A 17,040-nucleotide genomic window follows, 5' to 3' on the forward strand; every position below is an offset into this window, starting at 1 on the left:
TTTTTTGAAAACGAAGCTGGAGAAGTTGAAAGATACCATTCCATCATGGATATCATGTGACACAACACACACACACGCACACGCACGCACACACACACACACACACACATAAAATTCTTAACCTCACAATTCTGGTTCATAGATGGCATAACAAATCATTGATTTTTTGAACGATCGGTATTTCAGAACGTGACACTAAGATCCATAAGATGCCATATCCATTCTACATATGTAAAATGTACATCTCATATGTATATCTCATCTGATAATGCTTTCACTTTAAATGTCATATTCAATTTCTACCTGTTATCGATTATCGAAACGTATCAATCGAGAAGTCGCAAATTACGTGTATTTAGAAATGTGTGAGTAAGGAGTCGTATGTATCTACTCGTATCTATGAGAACGCACACCGCATGCATCGATAACGTAACCTTATTTCGCGATCGTGATATGTCAAAAGACGTTTACGTGACATATCGATATTCCCATGTACTTATCTACGCACATATAAATATTTTCTTATAAAAAAAAGTTCTGGTTTTTTGGTTTTGTTTCTACGGAAATGTCAATTCTCTACAGCATTCTGGACCAAATGATATAAACCTAGTATTCGATACTTATTTTGTATGTATGTTTGCCACGAGTTTCCGTACTTTACTCGAACAATTCTTACAAATGTTATTTCTTTTCAGTCACAAACCAACAAATTAACTGCATATAAGTGATATTATTACATATGAGTATCAAAAAAACAATGATCTTGGTTATTTTCAATCGATCGGTCGTCGTACATCCATTTCAAATATTTCAATGTTATGTAAGCATATCAAACGTCTGAAAAAGTGTATGCTGTAATGTAGCTAAACAAAATGTAATGCAAAAGCAGCAGAGATTTTGTGTGTGTGTGTGTGAGAGAGAGAGAGAGAGCGGGGAGGGGGAGAAAGGTAAGACACCAGAAGAAACAAGAAATCAAGAAAAGTAACATAACTGAAAAAACATCACAACATTTTATCAGTTTCCTGAAAGTATTAAATTACAAGATATCAAATATGGATTGAGTCAATTTGCATGCGATGAATTGACTGGAAGGTAATTGTTACTATTTCAAAGAATCGTGTTTCACTTTGTATAAGTTTCAAAAAGTTATGCTTTGTAGGATCTAAGAATACATGCCATAACATGATACAACCTTTTCTTGAGGAAGGTGCCTGGTGTTACTGGGTCGTCTCTATTGGAGCATTGTTGTGCTTCCTTGGTCTCATTGTTGCTTGTATTTGCAGCTGTCGTCGTAACGAGAACAAGTAAACTGTTTATACATTTATACTTATGAATTATCGTTATCATCTTTGAAAAAAATAACATTGCATACATTTCTGCTAACAATAATAAAGTTACATTTTATATTGGAATTAAGAATGCAATTTTTCGTATCATTTACAAGGATACGTTCAGTTGTAATTCCTTTAAATAGGAATGAATTTCTCGGCCTTGCTGGAATGGTAACTCTAAATGATTCTGACAATGATGGCTTTAATGGGATTCCGGTGGCAGATGCCCTTCGTATAGCAACACAAGATATCATTGACAGTGGAAAAAGGTTCCTGTCCTAATATCGATTTAGCGTTATGCTGTTTTGTTAAATATAAATTCTCATAACTTGTAATAGTTTGCGAAATATTCAAATTTAATCACAATTATTAATATGTCAACTAGTATTATATGAAATGATGAGCTCTGTCTGACTTAAAACTATGAAACTTTTGCATTACATATATAGGTCAACCAGTGCCAATAGAAGTCTTCCAGATATTCCAAAAGACAAAGGAAAGAGGCACGAAAATACAGCAACATCTGTACCTCAAGATATTTATGAAATCACTGAAACGATCGGTGATCAGTCAGAGCTCTATGCCACAGTACGAGATACAGGTATATCCGATAGAATAGATTGACGTCTATTAATTACATACAATGAGACATAGATTAATTTTATCGAAAACATATTCCATGTCAGGAATGTGTCTCCTTTTCTTTAACGACAATATCGTTTTTAATATGTTTATAGCAAAAGAACAGATATCTCAACTGGATGTGCCAGAACTTTTACATCAAAATCCATCATTGGTTCAAGAAACCTCGGATGATCAATATTTAAGATTTGCGTCGTCCCCTAATTCAGACAATGGTACAAACACAAAAATAATTATTAAATCATTATTATCAATCATCTCAAATAGTCGTTATAATGTAACCATTTATGCTTATTCTAGTTGAACATCCATATGCTCAAGTTCAAAATGTTCAAAAAACAGAGGCTAATCAATCGAGTCGGTAATGATTGCAGAGTCATAAGTATAGTTGTATTATAGTTTCTTTTTTTTTATGATAATACTATTGAACATATATTTCTCTACTTCTACTTTTACATTAAAAGCGGAAAATGAATAAAAAATATTACAGAAATAATATTAAACAAGCAATCAATGTCGACAAGCCATCGACGTCAACGTCTCAAAGTAACGGAAACCCGGTTGCACCACCAAGGACTCGTCGATCCTCGTCGCATAATTCTCTCTTGTCTGCCGAAACCGGCCCATGTGATATTCAGGCGGCCAATGCCATATCGGGTGGAGTACAAGCTAATCAAGATTTACCTTACATGACGCCACCTCTGTTAATGTTATTGCCTCAACCACCGCAACCTCAGTCAAATAGTCCGCAACAACATTTTAGCGGAGATTCTCAAGATTCTAGTAAATATTGACATTTCTGTCCTATAAGTCAACCTCCATCACGCTTTTTAGACTTACTTTAATGAAAGCGCAGTCTATACACATATGTATATGCGAGGATTCATATAACATTATATTCATAGTCCATATATGTACATAATTCATATGCTTCTGCTTTTTATATATATTCTCTCTTCTTCTGTTCTTGTATATATACTTCTATATATATTTGTTTTTTTCTTTTTCATTTCATATAGAAGGATACACAAGCATCAGTGTAAGAGAGCCCCTAGCTAACATAATTGCGCAGACAAAGACAATTAGTCGACAGAGTCAATCTGTTCGACCCCTCACGGATCCTCATTATGCGACTGTATCGGATGATTCTGGTATATACGTATTTGAACAGTGTACACAACGTGTATTCTTTGCTTATTTTTTTCTTCCTTTTTTCATCATTGATAAGCGATATCGTTTCACTTGACAGACGAAATGTATGCTGCGATCGACGAACAAGACAAGGTATACACTAGCGGTAGCGAAACATACGCACAAATACAACCGACGATGACAGAGACTCAACGAGTACAAAACGAGCAAACATTATTCTCCCGCGTACCGTCTCGTTCCGATGAAACTTACCCTGCTCCGCAACCACCGAGCGTCGATAGTTTGCGACATGTTGCACATGCTCATTCAAGACAAGGTAATAATCCTTTTCATATTCTATTTTATACGCGTATTCGTGCGTTTCAATTATTTAATAAATATCTTTTTACCAAGTCTCGTATCATAATATTACAGCTTCGTCGTCGAGTGCCAATAGTTCTATCGTAAATCCTGGATCACCAAAGCCTGAGAAACGTCAAGCGAATTCACCGTTACCGCCTCCGCCGGAAGGGACAGCAGAAGTATACGCATTAATCGAGAAGAAGCCAAAAAGCGATGACCGAATGAAATCAGCTTTATCCAGTGGGAAATCTCTAGAGGATATGTATGCGAAAGTAATGAAGAAAAAGAAAGACGCGGAAGAACAGCAAAATGACGCGCATTCAAATTCTCAGGGAAGCCTGCATTCTGATACATTTGTTCTTGGTTCTGTTCGAAAATCAAGTCTTGTTGAAAGTAACAGAATTGCATCGTCTAGTCATGATTCTATGGAAATACAAAAGAAGGAATCCGATTCCGTCGGTGATGTCGGTAATTTTCATTCGGAAACGGACGTTTTGATGAAATCATCCCCTCCTTCATCATCTAGAACTGACGACGGTTTGGACTCGTCAAATTTCACGCTCGGTCATGGATACGAAGTTATGAACAGTGATTTACCTAAAAAACATTCAACTACTCGCGAGTCCTGTGATCCGAACTATGAAGTGTTATGCCCACAACAATGCCCCACTATGGATACTGCGGCAGATTATCAGCAAGCTAGCAACTCCGTCTCGATTTCTTTACGAAATAACGTAGATTTACCAACCACTTCTACCCTTTCTACTTCTTCTCCTTCAATTTCTTCTTCATCATCATCTTCATCTTCTTCTTCTTCTTATTCCATGCCATTCAAACATCGACAAATTAGTAACGCTAGTAGTGAAGATCCAGGATACGAGAAAGTAAAGTTAAGGAGCAGATCCGAAATGGATCCAGACACGGACTCGGAACCGAATTATGAAAGTATGCCGCATGATTCAGGAGAACCAAATTACGCGTCAGTTTGCCGACCTGGTGACAGCGACACAGACCCTAATTACGAATCTGTTAATCACGGAGATCCTAATTACGAGAGCGTGAAATATATGAGTGTTACTCGCACCGAGGAACCGCCATACGAACAAGTGAATACGTATAAACTCGAACAAGATCCGAATGGATACGAGAAAGTGCAGAAAAATATATTGTTTAACGCTGATTACGAACAGATACATCAAAATCATTCTTCTAAGCCGATTAATGGAGATACCGATGACGAGCAATATGTGCAAGTCTAATCGAATATTCTCTTTCGTTTCCCTTTCGTTGTTTTCTTTTACCGCTGTCATGCTCCTTTTATAATCCTTTGTATCATCATATTTTCTAACATTTTTTCATATGACTCTCTGTTGTTCATTGTTTCATGCTTGTTTCTTCTTTAACTTTGTCCATCAACTCTATTTGACTAACAATCGTACAGTTTAATCGTCATTCTTCACTTTTTATTTTACTCGACCTTACATTTTTTTTTATTATGATAAAATGCAAATTATAAGATCAAATTGAGGAAAACTGTATGATGTAAATAATGCGATTCGTTTTTGTTTCATCATTCGAATACGATTTAGTTTTACGATTATTTCTTGTCCCGTTTCTCGTTGCTCTCCTTTTTCTTAAGTAACATCAAATGGCATGTATCGTACTCGTAATGTGTGTTACATTTGAGCACATGTTTACGATAACATCTTGCAGAACTCGTAATTAGTAACTTCGATGATAATGTAATTACATACATATGTGTTGAGCATATGTTTGAACATAACCTTTGAACATAACATGATCTTACTTCCGGCGCTAATTTATGGAAAATGAATATATGTCGCGATTAAATGCATTCATTTTAAATATAATGATTTGTAGTCTTTTATATGTATTTTTCACGAGATCGAACGTTTTTCGGTAAAATAAAAGAAAGCAAAAAAGAAACAAAAGGCAGTTGTCTCTTGTTCCGTGAAATCCTGCTGAAAAGGGAAATGAATCAAAATCGAAACCACAAATATACATCACACGCAGATCTGTTACATCCTTTATTATTTCGCGTACTTTTCCTTCTTTCGTGTGATTTTTTTTTTTTTAGAAATGCTATGTACTTCACGCCTATCAAATTTGTTATTCTCTTCATTTACTATGAACATGTTAAATACCATCGTTCCCTGTGTATTTGGCTATACATTTTTCTTTGCTTTCTTGTTTTTACTCCCCTTCTTTTTTCTCTCGCTATCGTTATCGCTCTTCTCGTTAGACACAAATTAAATCCGCTTTCAAGATTCATGCAAAATGCGAAACATTTAAACATAAGATAACTATTAAGTAAAGGAGGAGCAAAAAGTAACAAATTCGACGCGTAAAATTTTTTTGTCAATGTAACTCGCTGCTCGATCATTTCGTGTTCGGTATTTGATCAAACACGACTATACTTGATTACGTCTGGTTTTCACTTATATAAAATCGTATAATGTAACTCTATTATATCAAATGGCAGCATTTATAGATTTCATATACACTTATACGCGACGTATTTCTTAACAGTCCCGTTTTGTTAGTGTACGTTGCATATAACATAAAATCGAATTGTTCTGTCTAAAAATTGTATAATTGGTCGAAAGCAAACAATAATCTAAGATAATGGGAAATATAAAACTTTTGAAGAACAAATAGGAATCGTGGTAGGTTTGGATCGTTGAAATAGTCTTGCTCGATCGTACGAATTAAAAAAATAGAAGTAGGGGTCAAAAATTTTATCACAAAAATATACATATCGTGATTTATGAAACCACTGTATGTATATTACTCATCACACCAAGAAATAGGACGCAACTACGTAAACTTGAACTGGCCATTTCAAGCTATAGATCTTATCGCTCGACAATTGTATATTCTTAAAACTAAAAAAATAACATTTACAAAGAAATTGCGTACGTACTATTTGTGAAATGATCACGTTCTCACATGTGTAAAATATGTATGCGCGTTGCGTACAACTAGTTACATGCTACGTGAACGGATTACGCAAGGGAAGGATGCATGTGGTAACATGTTCTTCTATATAATCGAACATTTCAACCAGATACGAATATAACGCAATGTTATTTACTTCAACCATACTTTACCCGTGGGTTCGGCTAAATACATGCAAGAAAATATAAGAAAAAGGTGTCAATGACAACGCATTGACGTAACAATAACGATAAATCTAGTTAACTCGAAGTAAAAATATATTTTACTTATTCTTTTGGAGGATCAGGAGCTTCGGAAATATCGTTAACAATAACCGGACATTTTCATTTCTTTCACTCCATCTTCAATGAAACACAACTGATGCAACGATTTATTTTCCATTCAAATTATTGCCGAATTGCAGCTCGGCTGTTTGTCGCCTTCTTATCTTTACGTTTCTCTGTATACGATCCTATATATTGCACCAATAATTATATATATTAAAAATACGCTCATGTATTTTAAAAGGAGTCGAAGCTTTAAAAAAAGGAAAACGAGGAAAGATATAGAAATCGCGTTCAGCCATACGTCTACAAGAAAATAAATCGTGCGTTACAGAATGACATACAATGAATCGTTCTAAAAAATGCATACATGATTTTTATTATTCGAATATAGACTAATCTTGATAAAATTGGAGCAAGTTGAAGCTTATTCGAAGATTCCTTTGCGCATATCGATTGATAACTGTATCGTTATGATGAAACGCCTCGTTAAACATGAAAATGAATTAGTTAATTGATCCTCGGAAGATGAGTACAAATGAGGTAGAAATGAGGTAAAAACGCGACGTTTCAGTGGTTTAATATAACTGTAACGCGAATAAAATAAGATAACAAACAGAGTTCAAATAATATGACACGATGTGTCACACACTGTTGAGACTGCTGGCTTCCTCGACATCGCTCTCGCTCATTGGACTAGTCGATGATTCTAGGTGATATCTTGAATCACTAGTCAAATCTTGATAGTGTTGTTGCTGTTGTTGCTGTTGCTGATATTGATGCTGGTGCTGATGGTGATGATGATGAATGTGGTGATGGCGTTGAAGAAGGTTTTCATTATGATAACATCGATGCCTCTCGTCTATGCGATGACGCAGATCATCAAGATGTACGGTTTGAACTCGTCTTCTTAGTTTTAGATTACACGAAATACAAAGGATCAATGTTATCAATGCAACACCGACGATACCCGCGGGAAGAGCGTAATTATTCGTCCGTACAACTATACCACCTGAAATATAATAATTTCTTGTCAAACGTTTGTTCAATCTAAAACTTGTCCATATTCTCTCTAATGTTCATTTTTGTATTTCGTCTCATTTCTAGGTCCTCGTTTACAAAACATAAAATCTACATAATTATGTACAATTCGTTGAAAGTTTAATCGAATTTTTGTACGATTGCTTATCATTCAACTAGCTTCGTTTGTTTTATACCCGTAGCATATTTAAATGAAATCTATAGAAAGATGGCAGCGGAAAAAGTAAAACGCGGCGGAACGGAGGATGTAGTTAAAAAGATAGTCGAAGATAATGTGCGTGGTTGACATGGTTGATAGTCTCGTAAAGGGGAAGAAATTTTGAAAAAGATGAAAGATTTAACAGCGAAAGGAACGAAGAGGAAAGGAAAGAAAAGTGAAAAAAGGAAAGAGTGTGATTAGGGGCATCTGTAAGAGGAGAGGGAGAGCGCGAATATGTGAACGCGTGTCTGTGAGAAAGAGAGAAGATCCACATGCTATTTTATATGAACAAATTTGCATTCACTGTAATCATGCGTTTTTCCTATGAACTTTGTGTAAAACGTGAGAGAAACTTTTAAAACGATATAAACGTAAATTTCGAGATTACAATATAATTGGTATACTTGAATAACAGCGATATTTTTGATACAATCTTTGTAGAATTATATAGTATTGTATATGTAAGTATATATGTCCATAATAACTAAATGTGAGAAGTTTTCTACTTAAAAATAAATGAAATAATAAAGAGGAATAATAGCGCGCAGTGGTGCAAATGACTTTACATGTTACATTTGAAATTATACATGTATACGTGTATAAAATGAATATGAAGGTGGTTGTGCGTCCGTCATCTATCCGCGTTTCTATTTGTATACACATAATACATTGGTCGACATTAAAAAGGTTACCGTATAATTAATTTGTTGTTGTATAAAAATTAAGAGCGATACATGTGCAATATTGTGAGTGAACTCACGTGATAGGGGAGATCATAACATGCCGGATCGTCGGAAGCTTCATGAAGGGCTCAGATGGCCACGAACACAAAGCACAGAGAGAGAAGAAGCATGGCAGAGACTCCAGCCAGTGCTGGCGACAATGGGGCTGATGCTGCACCTGCGACACCACACACAGTCATTCACCCATTCAATCTCTCCATTCTTTCACCTGTACACACAGCTACGTACTACTTACCCAAAATATTACGCAATTCAGTACATACTTGTCTTTCTCTTCAACTTCTATCTACCATTTTTTCTCTACTTACTAGTTAATCTTTTTCCAATGTCGAACATTGTTCCCCTATCCTACTCCATTGCTATACGTAATTACGAATATCTTGGAAAACGTGTATTGTACGCGTGTGCAAGGTGAACACTAACATGAACATTTTCCTTTATCGTAAACGATCAAAACGATTCGAAAACGATCTAGAACTGAAGTCATGATTTACGCGATAACATTACGTGTCCGATACCTTCGAGCAAAACGAACTGAAAAATACATGCAGTTTCGTGCAGAATTTACCAATTTGCATCATCTTAAAATCATATTCTTATATTCAGATATCCAAATTCAGATGCCAGATATGTATAATAGTGATGTATATATATATAATATGTATTGCTATACACTATTTTTACTTTTATACGTTTAACGAGAACGAGATAGACAATTCGGTTCAATGCCGAACGATATCGTACTGTATAATAGCCAGTAGCAGGTTTGATTTTAATCGGATATTTACATGTGTATACAGTATACATCCATAGAAGATGCATGCATACATACACACTCGCGTATATGCATGCATAACATATACGTGAGAAGGATTAGTTAAAGGTACTGTACTCGGTAGAAAAAGAATACGCTTGGAGAATTTGCAGAGTAATTGAATAATTAAGTATCTATTGAATGATCTGAAGAAATTACAAGTTTGATATTGGATTCGGAAATGTATACGTATGTGGATGCGTGTGTGTCTATCTGTTGCGCGTATATGCATGTATATGTGTGTACGTGCGTTCGTGTACGCACACACGTATGAGTACAGAGTTCACGCGGCGGTATAATGTTTATACATTTACACGTATAGTGTATGGTGGAAAATTTGCACGTTGTCATCCTCGCTAGATGAGAACGTAGTAAACACGATAATTTTACACAACTATAGACAGTAAAAGCAAAATAAAAGAAGAGTAGAATTGAACCACACGTTTCTAAGAACTTGACTCGATGTTTTTCTAACGATTGCGAAACTTACAATTTTCTTCATCCGTAGTGTCGTTTGCGCCACAATTACGAATTTTATTACACCGAAGTGACTCCGCAATGCAGTATTTATTTTCGCCACAAAGAAACTGATTCTGGCAGTCGGTATTTATGCTCACTTCGGTCCACGTTGCTTTAAATCCCATTTGTCCAACCGCTTTATCAGCCAATATGAAGCTAAAACAAAAGAAAGAAAGTAGAGAAAAGGCGCGATCAATGCTCATGTTCTTTATTCTTTCGCTTAAACGCGAACGCGACCACGATCGATGTTTGAATCACTTGTGCGAAAAACAAACCTAAGTCGCATGTTATTGTCCACAGAGAGGTAAGTCCAATTTTTGTCTAGAGTTTGAATACCACATATTTCGACAGGCGTGGATGACGCGGAATACCATATGCGCAGCACCGCAGCAGGACAACCACGAACTGAAGAAATTACATTTTTTATTACTACTAGCAACTTCGATTGAGATTTAGGCCTTTCACTTAAACCAACTCCATTAATCGATAGAATGGAACTATTGAAAAACATGGATATACCTGATTGATCACCCTCTACCGAGAATGCTTCAAAGTGTAGTAATATTCGCTGATTCGGTCGGACTCTTATAAACCAATTGCAAGTTTTACTAGCCAGATTTCTTGCAGGTCCATCGTATTTGTTTGGGTAATTCGGACTAGCAATGATTCCATAATTCACACTGCTTATATTCGATCCGCAATCTGCAATGTGACAAATACAACGACAAACAATTTGTATTCGTTCTTGCTTTCTAAATAAACTAATTAAAGATTTACAGAAATTTAATCAATTTTAACGCGAAGGATTTGAGTTTTATTACAACTACGTACCTCCAAAAATAGGTTTCGCCACTTCGAACGTGTAACGCGCTTTGAAACCGCTATAAACCAACTCAGAATCCGAATGCAGAATCACTCTTAAGCCGAAAGCACCGAGATTTGATTCCACCGGTCCCGGAGCTGTATTACCACAATATCTACCTATTAACTTTTCCGTATTATCTCGATACGTATTATATATCTCCAACCAATCATCTTGGCAAATTTCCACTCTGAGACAAGAGACATAAAAGGGCACGTGCAATTGTACAGCAGCAGCAACAATAGTACAATAATAATCGAGCAACTTACCCGTAGTGTCCGGTCGTCACATTCGTATTTTTCGTTCGAACTTTAAAATAATCAAATATTAAGGTAACTTGTTCGTTTGGCGTAGCTATGAAAACATACGTGCAATTTGTGTTGCTTGGATAATTACTAGGATGTCGCGGAGAATTAAAATCTCCTTTTTTGCGAGAGGAACTGCGGTACGTGAAAGTGCAGCTGCCATCGGGCGCCGCGGTGCCCGGTATCTTATACTCTGTTTCAAAACTGTAACTATAAGAACAAATGCGTCACATATGCTGCTTCCTCTTATCGTGCAATTTGTTATCTCATTTAAGAAGACTTTGACCAATTAGATTAGTCTGTTACCATGCTTTAAAGCCTTGTCCTTGAGATTCTCCGCTGCTAAATACCATCACGAGTCTTGGACCATCGCTAACTACAGGACTCGGATTGCTCTCCGAACCGCACAATTCGTAATCGAATTTATCGTAAGAATCTGTTGCTTCTTGTCCTTTCAAATACAGCTTCAAATATCCATCGGTACAGGATGAACTAAACGACGAACAGGCAAAAGAAAGACGAAGGGAATACACATTGTGTACCATATTGGAAACGAACAAAAAATTTATTTAATCGCGATCAAAATTGATAAGAGAAACGTTTCAACAATAATGTAATTATACTTACTCTCCTATCGTCTTATTTTTTGGTATTTTAAATTGTTTGAATTCTAATCGAACGCGTTCAAGATGCTGGGAATCTTGCATTCCATAAATGAAATACCGACACACAACCTTTGGTATATATGGAAATGGATAGTTTGGGCTAACCACGAATCCAGATGATTCCTTTTTACTCAATATCTTCTGATCGCATTCTGATCCTCGTATATGCTCACCCTCGTAAGTGGTGATGAAGTCTGAGCAGATAGAATCGAGCGTGTACACACACATATACATACATACATACATACATACGTTCATGCGCATTTATATATACATATATGTATCCATGCATATATGCATACTGTACGCGTACACATATATACTCGAGATTAAGAAAACAGAAGGGACAGAACAAAGTGTTATTTGCAACTGAATGCAACCCTTTACAATTGCTCGATCAATAATAGCATTTATAGCGTTTATGAACTACGGTATTTCAACTTACCTAATTTAACGAAACTCTCAGAGAATTCAAAGATACCCTTGAATCCACGATTTTGTGTGTTCGCTGTACGTTGAAGTGTAACGAACAGTACGTACAAACTAGACTCTGATGAATATAATACCAAATTTCGTTGTTGACCACAATATGTTCCGATAACAGCCGACGTATTGTCTAAACCATCGTACACTTTTAGATAATCTAAGGGACAACTGTAAAATGCAAGAATGTTACAGGAGGCAATTAGAAAAGTACGTAGCTGCTTAACGCGGAAGTACATAAACAGCTACATACTGTTGACCTCCAAAGAACAGATCGAAATCTCGAAACTCAAGGCGTACTCGTTGACCTTGTATTCCGATAAATTGATAACTGCATGTAAGACCTTTCGGATATGTGCCCGGATAAGTAGGTGATAATATGCTGCCGTTGCGCTTGTTTTCTGACTCTACCTTGAATGAGCATGGTGTGCTAGGAGCTGGGGTTCCCACCTCGTATTCAGCTGCGAATAATCCAAACATTAGTGAGAATTGCTAGAAGCGAAAATAAGTGTGTATGTGTGTGTGTCTGCGTGTGTGAGTGTAACCGAGTTGATGGTTAAAATTTCAAGTATAGGGCAAATAGCGCTTACGTACAGGCATTGATAAACGCATATGTACCGCTGAACAGGCTAGGGAACGTAATATTTTTATCAGTGTAGAAACTAAGAGCGATTCCCTGATAAAGAGACACACGCCTGCGAGGTGGGATCGGACCACAAAAACGACCACCGAAAGGAGTTTCCACCAACTTGCTGGTATTCTCCGATCGTATTTCCGTGTACAAGTCCATATATTCGTGACCACAACTGAAAACCAAGTTTTTCCTAGTTCATCTGCGAACAAAAATAGTTTGGCCGCGAGCAAATTATATCGATACCTAACGTATGTAAATACTTACGCGGGTAACTCCCCAACAGCGGATCCACTACAAAAATATGGATAATTAATCAATAAATAGAACTCATATACATCGACGCAAAAACTGGCACAAATAAAGAAATGATATTTTACCGTTTTAACTTAAAAGAAATTACTCACTCTGGTGGTGTACCCCGAAGGCCGAATGAATTGAATTTCAATTCGACTCGTTGTCGCGGCCCAGCGAAAAATATATATACGCATTGTCTGGAATCCCCTTCGGGGTTAATTATCGTCGGAGCATGAAAGGTTCCATTTGGTGGACTGTCTGGTGTACTTATAAACTTCTGATCGCATTCTGTGAAATTATACATGCGTCTAAATATCTTTTATATGTGAAAGAGCTTGGTAGATGTCTTGTTTAATACTACTCTTCTCGTTAGTAAGATCACAACTTATACACACTGTTGACTTACTATCAATTTGCTATTACTTCAATTTTTCCGACAACGGCAAGAATGATACAATTAAACGCGTCTCAGTTTAGGTATATTTAAATTGCCTACTGTAAGTACACAAACAAACGCCAAATATCATTAATTCCTTACCAAAGAAACTTATTTATTATTAATGTTAACTGTTGTTAATTGTTGCTGATTCTATCTTGTTATCTCTGAACAATTATCTAAATCCAGTTGATGCAAAGGAAAGTGAGACAGAGAGGTAAACGAACGTCATTACTAACCTGTACTGCTGCGAGGACAAAGCAGTAAGAATAAGATAAAAGCAGCAGAAATCAAATTATTCCCAGAAGCATGCCAGTAGAGTATCGAAGCCATACTGCATCCTAGGAATACACATTTGCATTTTGCTGAATCAATTTCGTCTCGATTGAAATCATGATGTATATACTTTTTATTCGCTATTACGGTCAAATTGTAGAGAAACCAGTAATAGTGGCAACTGTGATTTTACCATATCGTCAGTTTCTATTCCACACACAGGAAAAATATTCAACATCGATCTTCAAGATCATCTGCAATTACATGAGTTCAAGCAAGTTAGATTATTCCGCTAACTTCGTTGGATTTTATATGCTATAATATAACGTTGAAATTTATAATTAACACAGAACATTTAAAATGAATGTAATCAAACCAATGTTACATATCTGTTGTATGTATGTTTTATCGAGCATTTACGATAGCGAATATCGTCTCACAAGAATCTCTTTTCGTCACACAAACACGATACTGAACGATTAAAGTAGACAATTGAAAAGTTGTAAGTATAAATGACATTGAGTATGCCAATAGACATAGGTTAATTTCCAAGTCACCTCTGCCGCCACACCTCACCAACTCGTTGAACGAACAAGACCCGTTCAGTTCTTTACATTCTTATAGGCTGATGTACCGAAGAAAAATAGAAGGAAAAGAGAAGAAGAAAAAAAGCTGATTAACTAGTTTTGTTATATATTATGACACTATAGTATATCGTAAACTTTTGTCATCGGTTATAACCAAATATCATAAAAAACTTCTCCACGCTCATTTTGCAGAATCAGTCTAGATTCCAGTATGGAATAAATTAATTCAAATACCACGTAAACGCACGAAGATACAAGGCAATTCGGTTAATATCCTGAACACGTGTCACGTTTATTTGCCACGCCCTCATTTTAACCCTTTATGCCATTCACCGCATCATTCACTATTATTCTTACGATCACGACATATGTATTATTTTCGGTTTGTTACATATACGGTATGTTACGGCATAGTTCATAATACGTTTGTACGAATCGTAAAACAATTTTGGAAAAAACAAAAAAAACAAAACACCTTAGTATTCAAAGCACCCCGCCGCATTGTACCCTGTCATCGTCGTCGCCATCGTCTTCCCTCTTTGAATTTCGATAAGGATAGCAAAATGGTCAATAACACAGCAGCGCCGCTAGTGACACCCGACAATTTTGCGCGCCATATACTATGGGCCACTAACCTCTTCTCTGTATGGCCTGAACAATTTTATTAAACGTTCTTTTTTCCATTTACAGAAATAGTACGTATCACTGTAGTAAATGAAATTTTTTCATGTCATAAACCGTCATGTTCGGCCCATTTTTCGATCGAAAAAAACGAAGAATGAAAAAGAAAAGATGCATACGTACACATACTTGATAACGATCCGTGGTAAATATAACATATAACGCGTATCATATGATCTTTTGAGCGACTTATTATACACCATATACAACAAAGAAAATTTCATTTAATTTATAATTGAAAAAAATCTTTCACTCTCGTTTTGATGTATCTAAGAAATGCAAACGTCGATCGATGCAAGTCATCAAATTCATCGCGATACGAATTGCACAAAGTCGAAACGTATTGTTTTCCGTCTTTTTTCTCACCAGAAATATATTAAATACACTTCGAATATGCACACTTACATGTGCGTATATATACCGTAGGTATACACTTTAGAAAATCATGTTCAAAATTGAAATGTTACACTTCATATGATATAACATTCGAATAAGTGGAACGTGATGGAAAAATTTAATGATATCGTTTATAAGATTAAATTCTTTAATATCTTTTTTTGCAAAAGTCCCTTGCTTTCTCTTTTCATCTACTGAAACACTGGATAATTGCATAAAAATCGGGACCCAAGTTTTGCAGTTATACAGATGTAGAAATGATTCTATTTCTGGAGACTGAGATTCTAAACGTACCGAATGTAGAAAAGGACAACACGAATGAAAGAGAAAGAAAGGCTGAAAGTCAAAGCGTCCGGCAACATATAAAGCCCGCAACAAACTGGGACCTTTAATTCAAAAATCCAACTTTCTTATTTTTTACTTTAACACAAAAATCAAATTTCCTTATTTTTGATTTGTGATGAATGAAAACTTTTACATTAAACTTTTACTTTAAACATGTTTGTTACATTTTTCTAATTAAAATGATACCAAACAAAATATAATTTGGAGCATGTTTTTTTACTTAGTAAATCATAATTAAGTACATACCAATAAGTAAATATAATTCAAATTATATCGTGCTTGGCCTCATTTTAATCGCATCATTTTAAAGACATCACAAATACGTTAGTGAAAGTTTAATTTAAAAAAAATAAAAAGATTTCACTTTTGAATTAGTACGTACTATACATTGTCTCAATGATACCTTACACTGGATCATGTTATACTGCTCGATCACGGCGGGTCATTGGGCTTCGGAACCTCTTCCGCCGTGATAGAAATGACGACTATGCAATTACATAGAGGATCTTTTTTTGTACAATAATCCAGTGTGTAGCTTTTTGAAAATGTTACTTTACCCTATCCTGCAGCACAATCTTGTTAAAACTACGTACACTAGATCACGAGGAACGGAGGAACAATATGTAACAGATGTGGCTAAACGATAACAGAAAATATGCTTGTTTTAACGTTGATTTTTCGTTATCGCGTATTTCGTCGCCGTTATTATACTTGACTATAAAATAAATGTAAAATCAACACGGTATCGTTTCGACACTTCAGTTACATGAGAACAGAGAAACAGGTACTGAGTGTGTACCTATATACAATATGTTGTGTGCGCTCGCGTAAATATTTGCACAGGAATATATGTATGATTAAATGAAAAGAGAAAAGAACTGACAAAACGATACAATAGATACATAACGCGTAGAGCAACCCTCGATCAGTCTGCTTCTGCGGAAGTACTGGCTACCCCAACACGCCCTAACGATAGGGTAGAGGTCGCTAGAGTGAATCAGAGTGGGGAGAAACAACTGATTCAGGGGCTGCTTAATGCATAATTAAAATA

The 17,040-nt window shown here is 35.9% G+C and overlaps 2 protein-coding genes across 18 annotated transcripts; one reads left to right on the plus strand and one right to left on the minus strand.

Moving 5' to 3' along the window:
* The first annotated feature begins 69 nt into the window (after positions 1-69).
* On the plus strand, positions 70-5,419 carry LOC126914018 (serine-rich adhesin for platelets). 4 transcript variants are annotated; one of them, XM_050717422.1, is made up of 11 exons: positions 70-627; positions 696-1,092; positions 1,160-1,304; positions 1,445-1,600; positions 1,781-1,932; positions 2,069-2,188; positions 2,274-2,334; positions 2,464-2,756; positions 2,993-3,124; positions 3,223-3,441; positions 3,540-5,419. In XM_050717422.1, the coding sequence occupies exons 3-11, from the start codon at positions 1,183-1,185 to the stop codon at positions 4,724-4,726; spliced, it is 2,442 nt and encodes an 813-aa protein (XP_050573379.1). In that variant the 5' UTR covers positions 70-627; positions 696-1,092; positions 1,160-1,182; the 3' UTR covers positions 4,727-5,419. The 4 variants fall into 4 exon arrangements, with proteins under 4 accessions (XP_050573379.1, XP_050573380.1, XP_050573381.1 ...); XM_050717423.1 differs by having other exon boundaries at positions 2,996-3,124; XM_050717424.1 differs by having other exon boundaries at positions 1,475-1,600.
* Positions 5,420-6,211: 792 nt separating this feature from the next.
* LOC126914008 (tolloid-like protein 1) lies at positions 6,212-16,943 on the minus strand. Of its 14 annotated transcripts, XR_007709549.1 has the most exons (17): positions 15,043-15,194; positions 14,174-14,234; positions 13,944-14,045; positions 13,379-13,556; positions 13,239-13,265; positions 12,935-13,146; positions 12,594-12,801; positions 12,303-12,511; positions 11,820-12,051; positions 11,499-11,684; positions 11,157-11,402; positions 10,857-11,077; positions 10,545-10,727; positions 10,301-10,430; positions 9,997-10,181; positions 8,710-8,849; positions 7,477-7,721 (listed from the first exon to the last, which is right to left on the minus strand). XR_007709549.1 is itself a non-coding variant. In XM_050717397.1 (16 exons), the coding sequence occupies exons 3-16, from the start codon at positions 14,035-14,037 to the stop codon at positions 7,354-7,356; spliced, it is 2,679 nt and encodes an 892-aa protein (XP_050573354.1). In that variant the 5' UTR covers positions 14,038-14,045; positions 14,174-14,234; positions 16,789-16,943; the 3' UTR covers positions 6,212-7,353. The 14 variants fall into 14 exon arrangements, 13 of the variants coding, with proteins under 13 accessions (XP_050573354.1, XP_050573361.1, XP_050573359.1 ...); XM_050717397.1 differs by lacking the exons at positions 8,710-8,849; positions 15,043-15,194 and adding an exon at positions 16,789-16,943 and having other exon boundaries at positions 6,212-7,721; XM_050717404.1 differs by lacking the exons at positions 8,710-8,849; positions 15,043-15,194 and adding an exon at positions 16,789-16,943 and having other exon boundaries at positions 6,212-7,721; positions 14,111-14,234.
* Positions 16,944-17,040: the final 97 nt, after the last annotated feature.

This window comes from Bombus affinis, chromosome 3 (genome assembly GCF_024516045.1).
Source record: "Bombus affinis isolate iyBomAffi1 chromosome 3, iyBomAffi1.2, whole genome shotgun sequence".
Taxonomy (NCBI): domain Eukaryota; kingdom Metazoa; phylum Arthropoda; class Insecta; order Hymenoptera; family Apidae; genus Bombus; species Bombus affinis.

Coding starts and splice junctions, on each gene's coding strand:
- LOC126914018 (XM_050717422.1), top strand. CDS start 1,183: ATGATACAACCTTTTCTTGAGGAAGGTGCCTGGTGTTACTGGGTCGTC. Junction 1,305..1,444: donor TGTCGTCGTAACGAGAACAA/GTAAACTGTTTA, acceptor ATCATTTACAAG/GATACGTTCAGTTGTAATTC. Junction 2,757..2,992: donor CGGAGATTCTCAAGATTCTA/GTAAATATTGAC, acceptor CATTTCATATAG/AAGGATACACAAGCATCAGT.
- LOC126914008 (XM_050717397.1), bottom strand. CDS start 14,037: ATGGCTTCGATACTCTACTGGCATGCTTCTGGGAATAATTTGATTTCT. Junction 13,557..13,943: donor TTGTCCTCGCAGCAGTACAG/GTTAGTAATGAC, acceptor ATAATTTCACAG/AATGCGATCAGAAGTTTATA. Junction 7,722..9,996: donor CACTACGGATGAAGAAAATT/GTAAGTTTCGCA, acceptor ATTATATTTCAG/GTGGTATAGTTGTACGGACG.